The 14607-nt window shown below is 40.8% G+C and overlaps 1 protein-coding gene across 2 annotated transcripts in view; it reads left to right on the forward strand.

Annotated features, from left to right (window-relative positions):
- The window catches only part of WWC3 (WWC family member 3), a 91021-nt gene that overhangs the window by 32866 nt on the left and 43548 nt on the right, over nt 1–14607 (forward strand). For both annotated transcript variants that reach the window (XM_056861924.1, XM_056861925.1), the window contains exons 3-7: nt 1100–1303; nt 3794–3870; nt 10304–10383; nt 10769–10898; nt 14114–14263. In XM_056861924.1, coding sequence (XP_056717902.1) covers nt 1100–1303; nt 3794–3870; nt 10304–10383; nt 10769–10898; nt 14114–14263 — 641 coding nt within the window. The remainder of the gene's footprint in view (nt 1–1099; nt 1304–3793; nt 3871–10303; nt 10384–10768; nt 10899–14113; nt 14264–14607) is intronic.

Raw genomic sequence — 14607 nt, forward strand, 5'->3', positions numbered from 1 at the left:
AAAAATGAAATTTCCAAATTGTTCCTTTGGTGAATTCACTCCTTTCAACACTGAAAACGTTAATTGTTTCTATTTGTTATAAAGACAGTTCGTGTGTGACTTGATGTAAACATTACACTGTATTTTATGGTAGGTAGGGCAGCAGGTATAGGCAGTCTTAATATGTTCAAGTACCTGGAATTCTTTCTGAGAGAAAATTCCTTTGCTTAAAATTTCTTTTTCTTTTGCTTTGCTTAATTTTTTTCCCCTAAAACACAGTGGAAATCTTTCTCCCATTTCCTTTCCTTTCTTGAATCTTTGGGAGTCTTTCAGTGGCAAAAGGGATACAATTTTTGTTGTTGTTCCTGCAAAATTTAGCAAGATTATCTCGGAGTCAGATTGGCTGGAAGGAAAGGTTGAAGACCTGAGTACAATAACAACACTGTGACGGGACAGAATGATTGAATAAGAACACTTATTAGGAAGGGCTAAAACTGGCAAGTGATGACTGGAATGGGAAAGGAAACAAGCATGATTGAAGTGAGAGATTATAATAGGGTAAAGGGTGACAAGATCAAAAGAACTGAACATGTTGTTGTGCAATTTCCCACAACATTGGGGAGCAAGTGGATTTTTTCTTTTTTAAATTAGAAGCCTGAACTAGATTAAATAGCACATAGGGGAAGATGTAATAGAAATCTCCAAGTCCTAAGGAATGTTTTTTGAAGTAAGTAGCCTAAGCTTAAAACAGAGTAAATTACTCAAACTCTTGCAAGGTAATGCTCAGTGCATTGTTTGGCCACGTATGGCAGAGCCAGTCCTAGACCCTGAGTTTCCCCTGTCCTAGTCTAATAGCATCTACTATAGTCTCAAATCAAATCAAAACTATTGTCTTTGGCCCAACTCCGTACATTGGGGGGGGGGGAGCTGCTGTTATGGCTGCTCAGTAGACAGGGTGAGTGAGATGCAAAGTAACAAATAACAATTCATGTTAAAAATCAGTGTATGAAGGATTGCCTGTTTCTCAGACATGGGATATTAGCATGGCTCACATGACATAGCTGTTTCATGTGTTTTGATACTTTATCACTTAATATATTTTAATTTGTTTTCTCTTCAGAACTGACACAAATTGAGGACCCGAGAGAGCAGTGGAGAAGAGAGCAAGAGCGAATGTTAAAAGAATATTTAATTGTTGCCCAGGAGGCACTTAATGCCAAAAAGGAAATTTACCAAATTAAGCAGCAACGTTTTGAGCTAGCACAAGAAGAATACCAGCAGCTGCATAAAATGTGTGAGGATGACAGTCGTTCTTACACGAGCTGTAAGTTTTACTTCTCTTCTTAAACTAAATTCATGTTTACATTCTAGGTTTATGGTTGGGGTGAGGAACAACAGGTATAAACGGATCCATGTGCCTGCACCGTCTCCATTCGCCAATCCAACATGCTGTGCTGTATGTGCAGAGTTACTTTGAAAAAGCACACGGGACACTCTCCTGTGATATAATTGAAAAAGAGCACACCCTTGTAAACTGGCTCGCTGGTCTGTATTTCAAGATGCAATTTTTATTTTTAAAAAAGTTTAAATTTCTGTCAATTCTTGACACAAATCCAATTTTGAAAAATATAAAAATGCAGCACATATTCGTTTGTACCCATGGTTGAAATGAAATAACTCAGCACTTCTATTGCCATCTTCCTTTTCCTCCTCTATATCTTAAAAAATTTCAGTGTTGATGTTGGAAGGGCAAGTGCCAAACCAATTTTCTATAAAAGTTTAGTTCCTTCTTTTGTGGTGAGAGATATAGAAAGCACCAATGATGACAGAAATAGAACTGGGAAAAGTACTCTCGTTATAATTGATGCTTCATAGTATGAGTCATTATGTTTATAAAATATTTTTCCTTAGTTTTTAAAACTGTCAGTGGCTCCCTGAGACATTATTTTGTTTTATTTTGTTTTGAGCTATTACAGGTTTCTTGAACAAGGACACTTTTATTTATGTGGCAGAATATTAGAGAACGAAGGTCTCTTTCTTTCTTAATTGATTGGCCTGCTTGTAGTTTTTTTTGAGCCAGAAAAATTGATTATAACAGAAGGAGACTTGGACATAAGAAGCCAGTTTGATGTTTCTTGTCGGAAGTTGACTTAAAAGATGGAAATGCTAGTGCCCTTTAAATGGCTGTATGGAAGGCAGCAGACTAACTGAATATAAAAACTGTTTAAAATTTTTAGTTTTAGAAATTAATGTTTAAGTTGTACAAGCATAACAATATCATAACTATGGGTGTTGGTACTGATGGTATATTTTTCTGGGCTTCCATATGCGAAATAATTTTAAATAGCATTCACATAGCCTCACTTGCTCTGTTAAATTGGCAAGACTCAGTCATTCCTGCTCTTATCTATGATGTGGGCATGAACAAATCTTATTCTTGCTAATTAATTTGTAAATTGTATTAGTTGCACCTGGCTCAAAGAACCTTGAGAGATACTAGTCACAATATGATGGCTTAGTGGGTGGATCCAATCACAAAGTGGTGGCTTGTACAGGTTGACAGCTCTGGTGGGGAAACCTTTCTTCTGCTGCTTTCCCAAAGCAAACCACCACTCCTCAAATTGTAGCTTCTCCACCGAGGCAAGGGCATCTTCAGATGTGGGTGTTTTCCCGCTCTTTCCAGGAGACAGGACCAAATCAAACTTCCTGTCTCCAGGGAAGGGGAGCTGGGCGGCGGGGAGTCCAGGGAAGGGGAGGGCTTTGAACCGCTCGGAGCAGTTCAAAGCCCCCACCACCCAGCTGCTCAACTTACCCGCGCGTGCCGGCAGAGAGGGCTCGGCATGCCATGGGTTCGCCAACACGGGCATAGGGTGTATGCTTGCAGTTTTCTTGTACAAAACTAAGGCATTTATAACTTTTAAATTCCATAAATATGCTAAGTATGTTATAAATGATGCATTTTATGTTGTTAAAGTAGTAAAATTAGTTTAGGTTTGAGAGGACACAGGCAGAGCAATCATGAGGCGTGCCTGTGCTGCAGCAGCCAGCCATGGCGTAACTGTGGCACCTCTATTCCGCTCCCTAAACGGTTGGTGTAGGTGGCGGCTGCAGGAAAACGAGTAGCTGGGTTTCAATGGCCGCAAATGCATCAGCGTCCCCAGCAACCGCACCATTGCGTGCCATGGGAGGTGATGTGGTGAGGCTGCAGGGGCACGGAAAGGGCAGACAGTACCAATCACGGGTCACCAGACATGCGGGCCAAGCCAAGCACCTATCACAGCCCGGGGTGAAAAGGGGTGGAGCCAAGGATTCTGGCTCCGTGTCCACAGCACACACGCCCTACCCCCTGAAAAGGACCAAGTCCCTTCACAGGCTCCTGACGGTAGGCAGGGGCCCCAACATTCCCCCCCCCCAAGATCCCCAAGCAGGCCCTTGATCCACACTGAGCAAAGGGTGCCCACACCTCAGAAGGGGAAGGGGGAGATGTCCTGGAAATGTAAATGAAGTGGTGTTTAAAGGAAATCAGTTTGGTTTTGCCTCATTTAAAGTAAATATAGTCTGGAAACTTGTTTCACACCTAAAACATAAAATACCTTTTAATAGAATCTTGTGTGGTACTTTATTCTGATTAACTGTAGACATCTTCTATTTTATTGACTTGATGACTTGATTTTGTGTTGTAACCTTAGCTTTAGCAGAGGAAAATGGTAACTAAGATCCAACTGCTAAAAACATTTGGTTATCCTATTATACTGTTACATATTATTTTACAAGTGTTTATTTTAAAAATTAAGACATTTCCCCCTCTGTCAAGCATTCTCTGGATTTTCAACCAATACCAAATATGACCCATGCCAGATTAAAGCAGAAATAGCAAGTCGACGTGACAGAGTGAGTAATCCTTTCTATTACTTTGATATATTGAAAATATTTTAATGTTGCCTTTTTTATTTCCATGCTTTCTTTGTATCTAACAGCGCATTCCTGAGCGGAATGCCTGCGCCAGTGGCGTATCTTGTCAAAAACAAAAAGGGGCGTTCCCGAGCCAAAATGGCTTGGGAGGCCAACTAACGTTGGCCCTGCCCCCAGGGCAGTGCCGGAATGCCCTGGGAATGCCTCCCGGGGCGCCGCTGTGGCCTGTGCCGGCGGCCAGAGGCCGGCGGGAGGGTCCAGTGGCGTCTGGGCCCTGCGCTGCCATGGCGGGGGCCAGAAACTGGCATCCAGGCCTCCACGCCAGTGCAGGGGCCACTCACGCTGGCGTGCGGCTTCCGGGTGCCACCGTTGTGGGCCCCTGCGCCGGCGGAGGCCTTCGTCGGCCTCCAAAGGCCTTTGGGTCGAGCCACCAGCGCGGCTCAGGAATGGGCTGTAAATGAAGTAAAACATGTTTTTTGCAAATTCTTGTGTTACAACCCATTGAGAGACACGGTGCATTAGTATAAATTTGTCTACCAGTGGCATTTCTTTATAGTTTGCTGTTGTGTTATCTATTTTACTATACATGTTTTAAATTGAAAAATACCATAACTGGCTTGTAGTGCCATGAAATACAGGGCTGGAGCAAAAGTGACAGATACTTAGTGCAGTAACAGTATAATCCTAAAGAGAATTCCCCCCTTGTAAACCTGGTTTAGTATGTACCGTATGTGTACTTGGACTTGCACACTAATGCCTCCTATAATGCTGTGGATATGATCCTGGAAACAGCATTGTGTAGAACAGCACTGCAGGAGGTAATTATAGCTCTCTTCTACTAGAGATGTGTTCACAGTACAGATGTGAAGCCCCTGGAATATTCTGAAGGATTCCCCCCCCCCATTCCTCCCAAGGATTCTTTTCTGTTTGTCCAATGAGAAAAATTGGGAAATATGGAGCAGCGCTGCAAAAAAACCTACGAAATGTTTTTTCTCAAGAGTGAGTAAAAGCAAGGTTTTTACTCTCAAAACTTAAATTTTGGAATTTAGAAGAAACCTCCTATGAAACACTTTCTCTTTGTGATTGAGAAATACTTGCTTACAAAGCATTCCACCCATTTCAAATGTGCAGTGTGAAAAAGTCTGAGGACTTCCTCAATGGAAAAATTGGGAAATTTTGAGGAGCACTGTAAAAAAACAAAAAACTCCTGAAAACTCTTACAGTATAAAACGTACGCAACATTTTCAGGATTTTTTGTTTAATAATTGTAAATAAATTTGACAACAATTAATATGCTGTAATGTGTTTAATGATAATACATTATAACTTTTAGCTTAATGACTAGACATGCTGGTAGTCCTACCTGTTGTGAATGTATAAGATTTTCCTTCCAAATAATACTTTCTTTTGTTTACTGCAGAATTTGTTTTCTACCTTCAACTTTTATTTTTTCTTCCTCTTAGATGGCAAAAATTTAAGATACATGCCCTACAGTAGCATAACATGTAGTAGTTTACAACTCTTTTTCAAGTGCTACTTGCAATGTTTTTTTATAGAAAATGAAGATATTTATACCAAAAAGTATAATTTTATATGCTAACAGAGTTATAAATTATGCATTGTATGTTGTTCAATCAAAAAAAGGCATTTAGGTTGGAAAGGAAACTAAGCATTGCATACATTTCCATTTTTCCCAAACTGTCTATTTTTCTGGAAATTTCGGGGGTGTGCGTGAACTTTTCTCCCCGTGGCTTCAAAATTTCCAGAAATTTTACATCTTTAGTTTACAGTGTTGCTTATGTTATGAGTAACATATTGGCCTCTGACTGGGAGAGGTGGCACAGCCCGCTGTCTCTTAGACTCCCATTCTGGAACATTCCAGGAAGCCTCCAGGTTGCTTTCTGCATTGAGGCTTCTTGAGAGGCTATCTGATAGTGGTGCACAGCTGCTGCCTGATCCGTCTCCTCTGCTTTTTATAATAAAAGTTACACTCAGAATGAATAGCAGTGTCACAAAACAATGTTATAGGAGGTGTTACTGTATAGACCAGCGGTTCCCAAACTTTTTGAGTCATGGAGCACTTTTCAGGAGAGATGTTCTGCGGAACACCAAGTGCTCCGTGGAGCACAGGTTGGGAACCGCTGGTATAGACGTACTCAACTTGACTGTGCTTTTCTATTAAACTCAGTATACAGAAAAATAGTATATTTGCATATTGTGTACTCTCAAAATAGTTATGATGCTACTGTGTTTACAATTACACTCTAGTCAACATGGAACTATTTATAGAACACAAAAATATGCAGAATTGAGCTGCCATGGTGATCCTTCCTTTCTGACAGAAAACAATGCTTCTAAATTGCAAGTTCTTTTATTAGAATATATATAGAGAGAGATATGTTTATGAGCATTCCAAACACTTTTGGTCAAGAATACATACTTTTGAAGAACTGATGCATTTCTGTGTTAGTGACCATTTTCTTTGTGAAAACTCCGGATGTCTTTCCTGGTCAGTTACTATCAGCTCAGACCTCATCAGTGTATTTGGAAATTTTGAGATTATGAGAGACGAAAGTCACTAGAAAAGACAATAACACTAGGAAAAACTGAAGGCAGCAGGAAAAGAGGAAGATCCAAAATGAGATGTATTGACTAAATCAAGGAAGCCACGGCCCTCGGTTTGCAAAACCTGAGCAAGGCTGTTAAGGTCATTCATTCATAGGGTGACCATAAGTCGGAAGTGACTTGACAGCACTTATAAACACACACATGTTGTGTTTATATTTTTTAGTGAAAGCTTCAGAACGAGCTTACAAAATTTTAAAAGGTATGAATGTGAACAATAGCATGTTCTTTAGTTCTGCCTGTGGGAGGAATATATTTGCGAGGCAACTGGCAACATTAAAGTATTTTACACCAGTCTTTTGTTGCTATAACTTTCAGAGAACAGCATACACTTAGTATCTAAATTGTGCCAAGATTGAAGCATACTGGAAGCCTTGATACCTAATGCCAGACTAGTAGGAACATACTTACTACTTAGTGGTGAAGAATGCTCTTAGTACATGTTTAGAGAATCAATTTCCATTATTATTATTTCACATATTTAGAGTTCAACACTTGTTTTTCTAAGTAAGCAACTATTAATAGAATTGGTTTTAGGTTTTTATACCCTGATTTTCTCTACCTTTAAGGACTCTATAAACGACTTACAATCACCTTCCCTTCCTCTCCCCACAACAGACATCTTGTGAGGTAGGTGAGGCTGAGAGAGTTCGGAGAGAACTGTGACTAGCCCAAGGTCACTTAGCAGGCTTCATGCGTAGGAGTGGGGAAACCAACCTAGTTCACCAGATTAGAGTCCGCCGCTCATGTGGAAGAGTGAGGAACTAAACCCGGTTCTCCAGTTTAGAGTCCACCGCTTTTTACTACTTCATCGCACTGGCTTATCTGCATAATTTACATAATATGCAGATATGCATAATATGCAAATTAGGCCACAGGATACAGGGAACTGGAATATGGCAACCATAATCACAGCACCACAGTGGGTTTCAGTTCTTGATCTTGAATGTGTCCTGTCTTGAATACTTTGGCTGAGGTCCCTGTTTCATGTTCTTCTCCATATTGGGAACATCCTTCTATCTTCTGCCCATTAAATCACATACTTTCTCTTTTCAAATAATTTCTAGATAGATTGATCACCCCTGGAGTCTCCGTACTTTGCCATTTTAGTTATTTGCAGAAAGCACAGAGTCAACTTATTTGATCCTTGCTTGTTTCGTTTTCAGTGGCACTAAACATTTATTGTGAGACTGTTTTCATGGGCTAGAAGAAGGCAAAGTGTGGTAAATCAATGCATGAACGAGTACTTCACGATGAAGCAAATCCTTCAGTGCTGCTCATGTGAACACTGTAAATGTTCCGAGGATAGAAAATGGCATGGCTGTGTTTTTATGTTTCTGATCCGATTGTTGGCACTAGTTCCAGGTTTTGTTGGAGATAGGTGTTTAGTAGGAAATTAGGTATCCAGAAAATTTGCCAGTGGGAGTTAGAAAGGAATGACTACTGGGGGAAAGAATCACAGTGGTAACAAAGAACAGCTGTTGTTCTTAGTAAAAGCTTGGAAGCCATCAGACTACAGAATTTATGAAGCCATTATATTTTCTATGCAATGTGTAGTATTAGAAAGATATTGGCATTTTGTGAATTATCAGATTTTACCAGTAAACGATGTCCAGTTTACAGATTTCTACCTTTTAAAAAACCTGGACTTTATTGGAGTATGATAAATATGTAAAACGAACCATAGTTTGAAGATCACCTTTGCCACTCTGAAAGGTGTCACTGCACTCTTAAGTCATATGGATACACACACACGCATAAGCCAGCATGGTATATTGTCAGCCTAGGGTCTGGGAGACCCGTGTTCAAATCCCTACTGAGCCATGTAAGCTCGCTGGGTGACTTTGGGACAGTACACACATTCAGCCTAAATTGCTTCACAGGGTTGTTAAAATGGAGGAGGTAAAAATGTTGTAAGCCGCTTTGGGTCCCCAGTGGGGAGAAAGGCAGAGTATAAGTGAAATGAATAAAGAAATAATGCCTTATTTGTGTATCCCATTGTTTCAGTTAATTTCTTGCACACTTGAACAAGTACAGAATATTTAATGATTTTTGCATTGGGTAACTAAAAGCAGATACAGAAGTTGATAGGCTACCTCAGTATGGCTACCTCACAGGAGTTGTTATGCAAATATTATGTATGACTCTTGCCCTTCCTGACTACTTGAATCTGCTGGGGGTGGTGGTGGCGGCAGCTGACTGGGTCCAGGAGATAACTAATGCCTCCTCAAGAGACAGAGGGTGTGGCCTTTAAACAGGCTGTGGTGTGTCCACTACTAAAGAAGTTTTCTTTGGACACAGGAGATTTCAATAAACAAGTGGTGGCTGGCCAACTTCAGGGATTGCTGGATGAAGCAGATTGTTTGATTCCATTCCAATCTGATTTCAGACCCAGTTATGGGACTGAAACAGCCTTGGTCACCTTGGTGGATGACCTGCACCAGGAGATGGACAAAAGGTGTGCAACTCTGATTCTCCTGAATTTCTCAGTGGCTTTCGATACTATCAAACATGGTATCCTTCTGGACTGCGTTTCCAGGCTAGAACTGAGTAGCACAGTTTTGCAGTGGCTCTGGTCCTATCTGGAGGGTAGGTTTCCGAAGGTGGTGCTGGAAGACTGCTGCTCTGGTCTTTGGCTTATTGTGGGGTCTTGCAAATCTCCATCTCATTCCTTATGTTTTTCATCTTCTACATAAAACCACAGGGTGAGTTCATCCAGAGATTTGGGCTGGGTTGTCTTTAGTATGCAGGTGGACACTTGGCTCTGACTTGTGCTGTTGGCCTATCCCAGAGAGACTGTAGAAATCCTGAACAAGTGCCTGAAGGCAGTTCTGGAGTGGATGCAGGCTAATGAAGCTTTAATCCTGAGAAGATGGAAGTGCTGCTTTTGAGCAGAAGGTTTGACCCAGGACATAAGGTGTCACCTGTTGCGCTCCCCTTGAGAAAACAGGTTCATAGTTTGGTGGTGCTCTTGGACCCAGGCCTGCTGCTGGATAAGCTGGTGGCAGTTGTTGCCAGGAGAGCCTTTTGCTCGCTTTTATGGCTGTGGCCTTTCATGGGCAGAAAATATCTGATCATGTGGTACATGCACTGGTTAGTCCTAGATTAGATTACTGTAATGCTGTCTGTGTGGAGCTCCCCTTGAAAAGTTTCTGGAAACTTCAATTGGTGCAGAATGCTGCAGCTAGGATGTTGACTATATTGAGTCATAGAGACCATATCACCCAAGTCTTGGACCATCTATACTGGCTCCCAATGTGTTCCCAGGCACCATTCAAGGTGCTGGTGTTGACCTTTAAAGCCCTATATGGCTTTGGAAAAGCATACCTGAAGGACTGTGTTTCCTTACAAACCTACCAAACTGCAACATTCATCTTCCAAGGACCTGCCTTGGGTGCCCCCAGCTTCTAAGATTAGGTGGCAACCTGGGAGGGGGCCTTCTCAGTCATGGCACAGAGGAATTCCCTTCCCAGAGGGACTTGATTGTCCCTTTCTGTTGCTGTCTTGTGCCAGCGGGAGATTCCTCCTTCAATTTTTAATTGTTGCTTTTATATATGTGTATTTATTATATTGTATGTATATTGTAACTTGATTTTAATTGTTCGAATGACATGTTTTGTTTGGTTTTATTGGTTTTTAAGTTGTGTTTTTAGCTCACTGAAAGAAATGTGGGATCACAGTGCAATAAATAGCCTAATATAGAAACTATAAAAAATGGAGAAAGAGACATAAACTCTTGCCATTTAGTTGAATACTTTCCTCCTTTACTTTTCTTTTTTAAATCAAGCTTTCTAGGTTAAAGAGAGAACTGGCACAGATGAAGCAAGAGCTGCAGTACAAAGAGAAAGGAGTGGAGACATTGCAAGAGTGAGTTGAAATGCAGCAGAATTTGAAATGTTTTATGGAATTCTAGTAACAAAAGTTAATATGTTGATCACAAGAGTGTTTAAAAAGTAGTTTTATGAAAGTTTTGTCTTACACTCTGTTATTCAAATAGCAATACACTGTTCTGAAAAGGTTTTAGTCACTGTGTTGACATGGGGTACAGTCTCTTCCCAGAGATTGAAAGTGAATGTGCAGGGAGGAACCTCTGCAAGGCATCATAAAGCCACTGCACACCACAGTCACTGCTATTACCTGGAATGGGAGATTGGAACACTTTCCATTTCCTCATCCAGCCCTCCCTCTTGGGCTGTTATTCCTGGGAGTGACAGCAGTTAGCAAACTTCCTATTTCTTGTTTTTTGTGACAGGATTGATCGTAAGATATCAAATGCCCATATGAAATATAAATTGGATGAAGCTCAAGCAATAATGAATGAACTCCGAACCATCAGGAAGGCTATTTGTATGGGTGAGAGAGAGAGGCAAGACCTAATGCAGGTAAGACACTTTCTGTTACTTAACAGTGGTTGTGATGGAACGGCCCTGCTGATGCATGAGTGCTTCTCTGTTCGGCCCTCTCTAGGTCTCAACACCAGCAGCTGCCCGTGTCTCCTTCCAGCTACATGCTGCTCTCCCAGCTCACCCAATCCCCGGAGGAGGTCTCCCCCCTTTTGATACCGCTACCAACTGGTCATTTTAGGAATTACCCGCCGAGAGGGACAGTGCTCCCAGCTTCCCATCCTCCATTGCTGTTAGATGGTCTCCACTTTGTGCTTGTGTCTCCTACTACCCTGCAACAGATTACCACAGGGAAGCCTTACCATACTTCACACTCCCAGGGAATTAGCGATTTACCAACTGATCACCTCTTCCCTGGCACTCATTTTAAATGGCATGTTCAATGGTGGAGGTTTGTGTGGTATGGAGACCAGTTACCAATGCTCAGAACAGTAATGGATTTATAAAAAGTAAAATATCCACATGTACACTCTCAGCACAGCAACCGACTGTGCAAGGAATTTTAAAAAAAGGTATAACACACTATTCTGTGTCCCTTTCCCTGTACATGCCCTAGCTGGTTTTGTTCTAAGGCAGGCTCTTTTAATTTAGAAATTACAACGTTTTAAACGCTTCCCATTATCAGGCAGCCAGCCCTTTGTCTGCTCCACATGGCAATGGTGGCCTTCAACTGGAGCTTGGGTATAAGTTCTTCCCGCAGATGGAATCTGCCAAAATGGACCCTTCTACCAAGGGATTTTGTTATTTTTCCACCCCCTTTGGGTCAAAGAATCCTTTTGTGAAGTCTCCAGGAAAATACATTCTACACCTCCCAAGTATCCGTTTTCTTTCTAGGGGTCAGCTTGCAACTGGAGGTGTGAGCTGGCCATTTCATTGTCTCCAGCTAGAATGGCCATTAGCATTTCTAAAGCACTGATGTTCAATACTTGGGCAAGGCTTCTTCATTGAGATACATAGTGAAGATTGCACTAAAGAATCTGACTACAGCCATTTTGCCAATTCTTTTCAATGGAGGAGGATGGGGGCAACCCCTTCCAGACCCCTTAACTCTGGACCCCCTGACCCAATCTTTACCAAACTTGGGGGTTATTGCAAGGACAGTCCCTTCTAGCTACCCTGAAAATTTGGGACCTCGACCTGCACAAAATGCCCCCCAGGAGCCGCGGAAAGCCCTATAGGCTTTATTGGCCCCGGATTTTTCAGGAAACCCTGAAAAAAGCCGAATTTACATATTTACCGGTATGGGAAATTTGAATTGAGACCCATAAACCCAAACCCAAATTTTAACGCTTTTTTTTTTTTTTTGCACAGCACTAGTTGTAAGATGCAGAGCTAAACAAGGCAAAGAAGGTTAACTATGTCAGTTCAGCTGTAAATTTGCTGTGAGGCCTTAAGCAAGCTGCTATCTCTTAGTCTCCCCTCCCCAGAATGTTAAGGCTTATTGAGATTATTTAAAACAACCCCAGCATTTATAGATAGTGTTATCAGATGGTAAAGGTTTCACATTCTTATTGTTCTGATAGATAATTTTGAATGAAAAGGGAGCAAGTCTATGTTTGAGCAAGATTATAGTTAGTTACTTTACTTTCAAGTAATGAATAGTTTAACCTGACCTGGATGGCCCAGGCTAGCCTGATCTCGTCAGATCTCAGAAGCTAAGCAAGGTCAGCCCTGGTTAGTATATGGATGGGAGACCCCCAAGGAATACCAGGGTTGCTGTACAGAGGAAGGCACTGGCAAACCACCTCTGTTAGTCTCTTGCCATGAAAACCCCAAAAAGGGGTCGCCATAAGTCGGCTGCGACTTGACGGACGGCACTTTACACACACACAATGAATAGTTTACATACAGTCTTGCAGTATATTCATTCTCTGTACTGTTCTACAATGCTAAAACACTGTGTAGAATCGATTAGGTGCCTCATTGAAATGTATTGTAACCTATAATTTGACTGTTCTAAGATCAATATTTATGGAAAGTTGAAATTATGATAAATGTGACAAGTTTTTCAGAAAAGGAATCACTCTATAACTACCTTGTAATTTCAGTATGACCATTGTAGGTGGTGGTTCTAGACTAGGGAGACATGATTCATTCTTGCGTAGGTTTTTGGGAAATGGGCTGCTGTAAAATTTGACAACACTTGGGTCAAAATATAGGTGAGAGGAGTCTGAGACATGTCAGGAAGGATTAGTCAGGTCTAAATAGGGCAACACAGTTAGAAATGTTGCCAAATGCAGCAATGACACCATTCTGAAAAAGAGGCATATTTATAAAAGCTTCAAAGAGGAATTCAAAGTGTTCCATCTTTATCTTCAAGTTTTATGGTCCACTCCAGTTTTATGGAATCATCTCTATATTTTCTCATGGTTGGCATTCAGAGATTTTATTTTTGAAATACTACTTCGTTACAGCAAATGAAAACATTGAAGGATATTTGCAATGAATGACTATGACTAGAGTAAGATGTAGGAGACAGATGAGATTTTATGCTAAGTGGAGACCGTTTACCAATTACTTACTCTAGTATTGCTCCACTGAAATCTCCTTACATTGGCAGAAGTTTTCAAAGTCACCTCTTCTCTTTGTATGGTATGTCATGATGTTATAATGTAAGAGGAAAAAAAAGGTAAATTAGGTCTTGTTTCTTTATCTTAGAAAGTTCAAAGTAAGTGTGAGAAATTGCATAGGTATTGGATAAAAGCGTTAATTTTCCTTCCACCATATTGAAATACTGAAGGTATCTTTATGACAGTGCTGCCTGTCGTCCTATTCTGCCCTGGCGAATTAGCTGTTTATTCTCTCATCTCAGTAATATGCAGGATAAATTTTATAGACACTTCCAGCATAATATTTTTTGTTCTTTAATTTTTGTTGCTTTTGGTTCGTGGTTTACTGTGGGGTTTTCTTAGTTGATTTATTCTGTAAATCTGTCTAGACCAAAGGATGTTTGCCATATTTACCAGTTGCTGTATGGATTACGTTTATTTTTGTATAATAACTTTTAAAATCTGCTGTATGTATGCATGTAACGACCCTGTTCCGTATAATGATAATCTTGTCATAAGAAAAATCTCTGGGCTATTAGTAATTCCACTATTTTAAAAAAGAATGTATTAAACCACAAATAGATTCTTCTGATCATTTTTCTTTCTCTGCCTCCCTCTCCCCCATTTCTCTCTTGTTTTTTTCAGAGTCTGGCCAAGCTGACAGAGGGATTCAGGAATAGCTGCTGTATTACAGAATCTCTGCAGGATCTTCAGTATAATTCTAGCTCACACACTGACTCCTGTTTATCTCAGCAACAATGTGATGCTTGTTCTCAAACTGACATCATTGGGGAGGTATGTGTAGCAGTGCAATATATATAAAAGGGGCATTTTGATACATAGCATGGTGTTATAGTTTAAATCAATTTTCCAGTTCAAAAGAAGAATAAATACATATGGATTCTCAAAAGAAATGTAATTCCTCTCTTTATCTTGTACAGAAGCAAAAAAAAAAAAAGATGCTAAATTTCTAAAGCCAGGTAACATAACCAGATATTCTTCAGAAAGGTACCCTTCTAAGGGCCCTTTCCTGACCTGGGAGGGTGAAATGTCTTAGGAGGTTCGGAAGGGCCCGTGCCGGCATCCACACCACTTATGCCGCCACAACTAGTACGGATGCCAGACTCCCAGTGCTGCTG

This window comes from Euleptes europaea, chromosome 16 (assembly GCF_029931775.1).
Source record: "Euleptes europaea isolate rEulEur1 chromosome 16, rEulEur1.hap1, whole genome shotgun sequence".
Taxonomy (NCBI): Eukaryota; Metazoa; Chordata; class Lepidosauria; order Squamata; family Sphaerodactylidae; genus Euleptes; species Euleptes europaea.